The sequence below is a fragment of the Glandiceps talaboti genome, chromosome 19 (assembly GCF_964340395.1).
Source record: "Glandiceps talaboti chromosome 19, keGlaTala1.1, whole genome shotgun sequence".
Taxonomy (NCBI): domain Eukaryota; kingdom Metazoa; phylum Hemichordata; class Enteropneusta; family Spengelidae; genus Glandiceps; species Glandiceps talaboti.
In genome coordinates, this window is record NC_135567.1 from 13040424 (window position 1) to 13050590 (window position 10167).

At 36.8% G+C, this 10167-nt stretch overlaps 1 protein-coding gene across 1 annotated transcript in view; it reads left to right on the plus strand.

Moving 5' to 3' along the window:
- The first annotated feature begins 2652 nt into the window (after window positions 1-2652).
- LOC144450160 (uncharacterized) overlaps window positions 2653-10167 on the plus strand; it is a 14418-nt gene continuing 6903 nt past the window's right edge. Inside the window, exons 1-4 of the mRNA XM_078140735.1 lie at window positions 2653-2973; window positions 6194-6264; window positions 6856-7251; window positions 7611-8003. Of these exons, the coding sequence (XP_077996861.1) occupies window positions 2963-2973; window positions 6194-6264; window positions 6856-7251; window positions 7611-8003 (871 nt within the window). The 5' untranslated portion in view covers window positions 2653-2962. The remainder of the gene's footprint in view (window positions 2974-6193; window positions 6265-6855; window positions 7252-7610; window positions 8004-10167) is intronic.

The following is a 10167-nucleotide window of genomic DNA, read 5'->3' on the forward strand; positions in this document are numbered from 1 at the left end:
TGTCAAAATCCCAATCATTAAAAAGAAAAAAAATAAACAATCCTAATGGTCCCCGTGTTTTTGTTTTAAAACAAAATCGAGTTTATCAAAGTGATTTCTGAGAAAAATGCTTTTTTACCTTTTTTCCAAGTGCCACGTCGTTGTCGTCCTCAGCTCAATACTTGAATCTCAAATCTTACCAACATGAGCTACGTCATCACAAACTGTTTCTCTTTTTATTGGCTGCGAAACAGTGAGTATTTGCATTTTTAAACTTTGATGTACCGCCGAGGCCAGCATTCAGTTAATATTTATATCTTTTAACCAAAACATGCTCACAGTATTTCTTCTTCATCACATCTCCCAGACTTACTCTAGAGCGACCATTGCCATATATTAAAAAGAAAGTGTATCTGCACAAAAAAATTAATTTTCCCTCTGTATTCGATATATATATCGCATTTTAAGAACATCTGGCGTCTACAATTAAGACAAGATACGCTGCGGTTATTATAATTCACCACAGCATGGATGTAGCAAAATTCATAAGTTATACGAATTGCATTATTTTATTTATTTTGATAAAAATATCGTTAAATATCTTTAAACATTGGAGTTTATTATATAACTAATATACTTCTTAATATCAAAGATGTCATTTAATGATTCTTAGTTTTGTCATATTTACCCTTCCCAACAGTTAAAAACAAATCCAACAATGCTCTGAATTATGTTCGAATTGTGCTATTGTTAAAGTTTGAAATTCTTGAACTGAAATAATTTGTTTAACTTTTGTGTTTTCTCATTTGGTTATAAATGAATCATTGCTGAAAATAAGAATTCAATTGATTTTAAACCTTTTTGTTGTTAAAAAACATAATTTTCATTGTCAAATGTTATGATCTGAAAATATGATATGCAAATTAATATGCAAATGAGGTCATCCCTTACAGGGAATTGTGGCAGATGAGCAGTAGGCTTTAATACTTGTACGGCAGTGTAAATGTTATGTCTGGTAATAAATGCACACATGTTGTGATGTGATGTAGTACTATTTAATCTACATTCTAGCAATTACCTGAAATTTAGAAAATACAATTCAGTTTATCATAGAAGTCTGGTAATAACTGGAGTCCAGTGGAATTACAAGTAATGATGTTTCACAACCAAAGCCATGCAACCTGAGCAAAACGATGCCTCAATTAGTACCATTGCTATATTTTATCACAGACAAGTTTGTCTGTGATTTTATCGTCTGGCCATGGAGCGACGTACCTCCTAACCAACATTGCGGGATAGATTTTGTTTTTTAGTGTAAAACTGGCTCTACCAAAGTAGAGAGTACATCTCATGACTCTGTCTGTGTGTGTGTGTCTGTCTATCTGTCTGTCTGTCTGTCTTCGATGTGTTTCAGTGTATATGTGTGTGCGTGAGTGTGTCTGTGTGTGTCTGTGTGCGTGTGTCTGTATGTGTATGTGTGTCAGTGTGTATGTGTGTGTTCGTGAGTGTGTCTGTCTGTGTGTATGTGTCTGTCTCTGTGTCTGTGTCTGTGTCTGTGCCTGTGTGTACTGATAGTTCCCTGCTGACAGAAGACTGTATACAGCTTTGACGGAAGTTATTAAAAGCTTCGTGTAGGTGGGTAATTGGATTACATTCATGTATTATTCAGATGGATTAGGTCAGTTACTGTTTACTTTATTTACGCTACTTTAACAATTGGTGGGGTGTCGTCGAATAGACGGAAGAGCCTTGCATGCTATTATGAGACGATTTCTGAAGAGAATGTCTACAAAACCAATACGTATGACTATGCTTGTGTATGAGAAAGCGGGGAAATGTTGATTTGTCCTGTTTTCAATACAACGTTCTTATTTTGTTGAAATGAGAACCTATGCAATCATATATGTAACCCACTTGCATTGTTGATTACAACACGATGAACGACTTATTGTCGTCACGTCCTACACGTACTGTTCTCGATCGAGTTGGAACAGAATTGGCAGATGGTTGTCTGGCACAATATGTCACCATGGATATAAAAGTTAATAATCCGTGTCTAAATCAAGGGTTCTTACCACAACGCCATGGACACAAAATGTACCAATCCACACTAAAATTATGTCGAACAATTTTTTAAAAAATGACAAGAGTTGAACTTTTGTTTCAGTTCATGTATGCTTTACGTTGCACAATTCCAGGTCACGTGTTCGATGCTAGATGAATGGGTCTTTTCACAACCACACCCATTTGATTATCACCGACCAATATTTCACACCTGCTAAAAGTTCAGATGTGGTTAGATGTTATTACCCGTTGTTTTCTTCGTTCAACCAAGGAAAATACGAGTGACCTAAGGGGTCTTTGTCACTATTCGTCTATTGACTCGTAGTGACAGAACCCTTAGGTCATGAGTATTTTCCGGCTGAATGAAGAAAACTATTGGAAAATAAAATTTGGAGAAAGTAATAGCAATGTTGGTTGTCTCAATTCAAAATATCCCTTGATGAAAGGCTATACAACCGATGCCAGAATGAACAAACACTATACGGTCCCAATGACGTCATTCTATACAAATTTATGACCTGCGCAGTGAATGTTCTTTATGTTGTATAGAATGCAAATTTAAAACGTAATTGAGGTGTGGCCGATACCTGAAAGAGACGAGTAGTTGTATTATCTGAATAATGTTTATATTCTATAAAAGTTTTCACTTCTGTGTTAATCAATCCTGGTTTGTTAAACATTATAATGGTAATTAGGTCGTGATTTAATTGACAGAGTTCTATACCTGTTACTGCTGTTGACTATATAAACAAAATGATCTTCCCTGGATACCAAAACATTTGAAGTAGTTTTTTTCATTGGTGCTGGAAATTGTCCAAGTGACATCATTGAGAATATCTGACGCTTTACAAATGCATTGGTGTGAGACACCTTCGCTGTACAACAGGGTTTCGGACATAGCTCTTCATACCAAGTAAACATGGCGTTACGGTAAGTGAACACGTATGTTTAGAACACATTTTGAGCTAAGCCAACGCTTTCCCGTGGTCTAGTGGATACACTTTGGTAACCTCATACATTAAAATTAAATGATACGTGACGGGTGAAGATTAATCATCACAGGATATTATCCAAAAAGCCACAGAAGGATTTAACGTCTTCTAAAAAAATTACATTTCAAAATTATGATCATAATTTCACACCGTGATACTCTACTTGAGTTGACCAAATCCACTTAAAAGTCTTATTTTCAAAGCGATTTGTCTCGTTAGACCAATTATGTCATTTGTGACAAAATCTGACAGAACGAACCTCCATGTCGTAAGTATTGTCATTGACAGTACATTAGTATGTTAGAACTTATCAACCCGTGGTGTGTTCTACTGGATAGCTAGTACATGTAATGGTATAAGTCGAACTAGCTAATTCTGTACGAGTCCGGAGGAATGATGTCATCTCTGGGGAGTTTGCTACATTTAAGTTACGTTATTGAGTGGGAAATAAATATTTCATGCGTACGTTTCATATCTACACTGTAAGTCTCAATGTGAGACATCAAGTATAGCGTGGACCTGTATTGTGTAAGGTCCAGTGGTTGCTCTAGTATGTGGACCACAACTAATAAACAAGTTGAAATCCTCTTGCGCAATGCATCCTGGGACAAGGTAAATCGACTATTGCGATAAAAAAATAATGTTTCCGCTATAGGAAATACTTAATAATACTGTGACAGTCCCTGAAATGCAAGTAATAACAGATATCACCACTATTATTAACATAATAAAAAATCACATTAGGGCCAAAAAAATATTTCTGGTCAGCACGCCCATCATTTAAATACTCTCGTGTCGGTACTTTTTTTTCTCGTATTTGTCCAGACCATGTAGTCTGCAGATTCATGGGGAAACACAAATATAACCCTCTTTACTTCAGTGACAACAACTGCAGAGCTAATCACAACAAGCAAATGACATCTACCCCACATACAAACTTGCTCTAAAGTACTTAATAAAAAGAACAGTAACTGTCATAAATAGTAGACTGAGTGACAGGTTTGGTGAGAATAAAAAGGAATCGCGTCCTCGTACCACTTTAGACAAACTGTCCTGACCAGAAAAAAAACTCTTGTTTTGGCCTAATATGAATTTTGGAGTCAGTGTGAGGTTTATTTAGAAACGTTGACAACGAACAACTTGATTGACCAGAATAGGAGCCTTACATTGAAAAACAACTTGATGGCTTCGAAGGAGTAAATGTATGGGAGAAAATTACATTTTCCAGACTGAATTTATATTTTTTGGACAAATAATTCTTCTGCCACCATATGTCATGGTGTATTACAATAACATCACAGAAACATGTATTAGTACATATGTATCAGAGATGACGTGCACTGGTGCGCGCGCACTGTAGTGATATTTGCAGTGCAGTGCAATACCAAACACTCGATCGTTCGTTGAACACGAAAACGCGTGATCACACTATGTCATCTTTACCAAATGTTATTGTTTCAGAAAAACATTTAATAATAACAGAACCCTATGCCACCTGAGTCACGGTTTCAGTATGGGTACTCAAGTATTTTCATTTGTGCTTGCAGTTATTTTTGCAGCTGTACTTTGACTCGGTATGCTTGTGAAAGTATATGTATGGGCCACAAAGAACACTTCAAGCAATCAAGCATATACCCCAAGTACGCCACACTTACACTCGAGTCTCAGTAAGTAAGAAAGAAGAGAGATTGGTGTAGCTAGCAAAGGAAAAATCTCTATCACTTTTCAGACGTGAATTATATCAAATTACCAACCCCACTTCAGATGGAAATCACACCTTTGTTAAAGTCACGATTCGACGCAAGACAACAATTGAATATTATGTATGAATAACTTTCACCTTTTCAGGCATACAGAGTGCAAATAACAAACTCCAGACTTCAAAGCACAAAATAAATACTCGTTTGGCGGAACCTACTTAGATAGTTCTTTAATCATACCTCCTCCCTCTGGGACATACCAAACTGAATAGTTACATACCTGATTCTACACCACCCAGCACGTCTTATTCTAAAGTGTACAAAATCCAATGAATGGTGGAATAAATCAGAATGGCACATCATTCAGTATGAACTGTATAGCCTATAAAGTACAACAACAGTGGTATGGAATAAATCTAGTTTCACCACCACAAAGTTCACTGAGAACAACGACCTGTACACAGAATAATACTATGCAACAGATGTTTTGGAAAAATGACCATAGCTTACAAGTTACAGCTGTTCATTATCGTACAGAGAGGAACGGAACGTCTTCTTCTTTCTCGGTACACCCCTGATCGATTACGAAGCGTCCTTATTACCAATATTTTAAGTACCTTCGCCCTAATCGCCAAATATTGTTTAAGATTTTGGGAGGAATTTCCTGGAGCCACTGTTGAATATCGTCCGCTTCCGTAATGATAGCGAACACATACTGGATGCCAACAAGTTTTCCAACACGCATAACAACGCGCATAGCAACGAGAAAGAAAAGGGTCCAAAATTCCCGCAAGTGACCTTATTTTGGAAACCTGGCCGGTCCGCGATACGGAAAATTACTGCCCGACTAGAACTCTCCTCATTTGCATAGATTACCCACAATGCCATTTTCTATAGATCCTCTCAGGTTGTGTCCGTTAGGGCTCATACTTGGAGTAGATATGTTTGAAGTTTTTCACAACATACTTTATCCAATCCCGTTCGACAATTTGGTCGTTATGGTCAACAAAGTAATGTAACTTATTCTGAATCCCATAGTCTTTTTTTATAACTGTTTTATCTCGTAAAAGACAAATTACCGCAACACACGTGCGAAAATAACACGTGGCACCATTTGGAACATCTAAAACAAGTTGAGAAAAAAAGTACAGTGCAGAGATAGGGAACAAAATTCACTTAAACTTCAAAATTGTCCAATTTTGCACAAACCTTTGGGAGACAGTCTTTTCTTTTGGCAATATGGCATTCAATCTTTTTTGCAAGTCTTACATTTAATTTCACAATATTAAAGGATGGTATAGTTTTGATAACTTACATTCATAAATGGTCTTTATTGTTATCAACATAGTGTGGTTCAACAGATATGAAAAGGAATTGTCACCTAAAAGAATCTGTTTAGCTGACATAGTCTTTATAAAATGCTGTCTATATATCATCTTTGTTTTTCTTCCTTAATAGGGCTACATATACGTTCGTCAAGTTGGCGTTTATATTGTCCAGTGGCATATTGCTAGAGATAGATGCACAAGGTGAGGACAATTAAATGTCACGCCCTGTTGAAAGTACAAGTGACCTAAGGGGCCCTTGTCACTACGAGTCGCTAGACGAGTAATGACAACCCTTAAGTCCTGAGTATTTTTCGGGCTGAAAGAAGACAAATATTAGAGAATAACATAATTATACATTTGATCCATAACAAAATGATGTCTTGGTCCAAAATCAAATATTTTGACCCTGCCCAACACAGTTATAATATAATACCATGATTTGACCAGGGCCAAGGTACCGTGACCCGGGTCTGTTTTATGTCATTACTTAACTTTGTCCAAGATCGAGTTTCTGTTTTGAACTTCTTGTGCATGACCAAAGTTGGCGTTATTTTGTACAGATGTATTGGACTGACCACGTCAAATATTCATGACGGTGATTTTCGATGCGAGTCTCAAACGAAAAAGTGGGGCTCATGTGAAATAATACCGTGTTACTAATAAATAAACTACATGATCAGTCGTTGGGAAATGTTGTTGTTTATATTATTTAAACATTTATTTAAACGCCAATAAATAATAATAACAACATCACACTCTTTCACTAACGTATTTGTTTGTTCTGTTTTATAGAGCTAGGAATAGTAGACGGCAGTTTCATCATCACTGATCCATCGACTTACACTATTGATATTGGCAATGAAGTTGAAATCATATTTTCAATTGGTCTTACCAGTACCTTTGCAGAAAGCCAAGATGTTTTAATCAGTCTATATCTATCTGACGATACATCCTTAACGACAGCGTCCGACAGCTTTTTTGTATTCTCATCCGAAATTACATCTGATGGGCACCTATCACAAATAACTGTGGCTGCTAACGCCGATGGTAGTACACCCACTACTGGTCTAATGGCACATGTTACAGCGGATGCAGGACAGTGTACTAGCTATCGATACCTGTGTGTATATTTAGACCCATTCGACGATATAGCCTGTGTTGATATCAGTTCTAATATTGATTGTAAAGGTAACTAACTAAACACGCTGTATTTTGGCTACCTTATGATTTTCTTTCACCAGGTCCATTCTGGATAAAACACATAGTTAACATAAGATTTCAAAAAAGTTAAAATACACGATGGTTTAGGATTCATACCTCAAAGACTCCTAGTTCCCATTGGTAATGAAACTGGGTAGATATTATCCAAACTAGATAAAATAGTATTTCGTTTACACGTTGAATATCTTTTTTCAAAAATACAGGCATGCACCATAGGTTCAGGACACAACTATACTGTCTTTATTTATTTATTTATTTGTTTATTTATTTATAATGATAACATCAAGTTGGGATAATTAGTTTTTTTTCTATTTCGTTTTTTATAGTTCTAGGTATAAAAGATGGCAGCTTCATAGTCACAGTTCCATCTCCTTACACGTTAGGTGTACGTGATTATGTAGAGATTACATTCTCCATTGGAATCACAAATGACAACACAGATGCTGTAAGTGCTACAGATATCTACTTAACTATACACGATAGTATGGTATTTGGAAATGATGTGTTCGTCGAAAAATTCCCGGTTGGTCCCAGCTCATCATTTCCCAGTACTGTGAATGCTAATACCGATGGTACTACCCCAACTACTGGTCTAACATCATGGATTATAATAAACAATTTCGAGTGTCAGGAATATGTAGACATATTTATATGTGCTCGTGTATATCCTGGCAGTGATACAGAATGTATTGATGTCACTTCTAACGTTGAATGTCCAGGTAAATATATTTGTCTGTAATTCAATTAGCTTTCCACTGACGAATCACATTACACCATTCTCAAAATATATTGAACGTCAATTATACAAGCATACCTGTACAGGATAAACATGTCATGATTATTCTCCCAATCTGGAGTGAGTGGATCGAGCTGGAAAGGATATTTTCTCTTTGACCTCCAGGTGAATGTAGACTTTCAAAGTAACCTCTGACCTTTGGTAGGAACTATTCAGAAAACCTAGCAATACTTTCTGGAAACCACTTTGAACGCCATCTTTGAAAGCAACAAATTATATTGCATTATGGGAGGGGGAAGCTATTAAAATCGCTCCACTCATACCGGATTGAGTAAATAACAATAACCCTCCTGCAGAGGTAAGTTGGTATAATGTTTATTTTATAATTTGTGTTCATTCTGAAATCGTTTACAGAGCAGAGATATCTGAATAACGAGCTACTATGGATCATGAAATTTGCATAAGTGATTTCTAAGTTAATAACTTTCTGGGGACATATTTCGACTGCATTCCGAGATTCGATTCACACTCCAAACTGCACTACCATGCTTGGGCTTAGGGGGCCGAGAAACAAAGCCTCCTTGCATAATTACACCACAAGTGGGGGGAATCAAGATGGAGTCCATCAACCGGTAAATGTATGGATGGAATCGCAGAATGATAAACATTCAATGTATGATATCCTAGTTTTCCAAGAGAACTGGGTACACACATGTACACAAGTCATGTCATACCTACGTGTATCGGTGTGGCAACCGTGAAAAGCCATAAATGCAGTGTAAGCTCTCTTGCAAAATTATATTAAAGGTGATTCAACATGCTCACATTCACTATCGCTAATTTGCTAGACGACATGTTTGTGAAATGCAGTCTGGTTTTAAAACTTTTAGAAAGCGTCTGCAAACACCTTAAAAAATCCCTTCGGATTTACTTCGAGAGTTTTCGGGTATTTCCGGTCCCACCTAGACCACGGGATTTTATGACGTCATAAGGAGTAATAGTTAGCACTAAGCCTATGACGAGTGTAGTCACTAGGTGAATAAAACTCAACAGCATTGTGAAAAAATACATTGGTAGTGGTTGTAACAGACATCAGTAAACAAAAACTACAGTCTACATGTCTTATTAACCAACATTTACCGATATTTACTCACACTTTCTCACTAATTGTCAGTGTCTGTGGGTATAAATGCTAAAATATTATCTCCCCATATTATGGAAAAATAAATCAAAACGGCTAAACTAGATATACATAAACACTTGTAATGTCGCGTGTTTCACCTTTATTGACTTTTATTTATCTGATTTTTTTATTACTAGTATTTGCCGACAAGAAGCATTACGATACCGTCGTGACGCGTTGACGGCATCCCGCGCCGAGGACGGCATATATTTGAACCAATAGTATTCGCGTTGCCTTTTGAACGGCGCATTTAACAACAAAGTAAACATATTTCATCTCGAATAAATATACTAGCTATTTGGCTTGTGAACACAAGTTTACGTCTATTATTTTCGGCCAGGGCTGTCTAAGGCGGAATACTCTAGTCCGAGTCTGAGACCCATGTAAAACCTCAGAAACTCGCATTCGGATCGGACTGAACAGAAGTAGGTCTCATCGACTTGTTAGGGACTCGAATTATTGCTTGTTTTTATCACGGTATACAGGTGATTATTATATATCGGTAGGTGGGTAGTGTTGTCAAGTTTTGTGCAGTCACCGCGGCCGCGGCAGTAAGCTTATACTAGGATAGTTCCGCCGATCAAAGCTGAAGCAGTGTATGTACGTATGGAATCGGGAGAGCACATTTGTGTCGGGTTGAATTTATCCACGTGTTGATATAATCCATATTTATCAATTAGATATATTGTAAAATTCTTCAAGTCGTACAGAAATAACGTCTCTAACTTCAAAACAAACCCTGAGAAATTGGACCGGACGTGGCTAAGTATCTAGTTGCAGGCTTTCTTTCATAACCATATGCTGGGGTCACGACCTTGATTGCCGACGTCAATATTGTCCAATCATATTTAATACCTTGAACACATCGCGATATTTGATTTGTTGGTTTCCTAAACTGTATATTTCGAATACCATGATTCGTTACAAAATTCTTCTAATGAATATTAAATAGGCTCGTTGTATT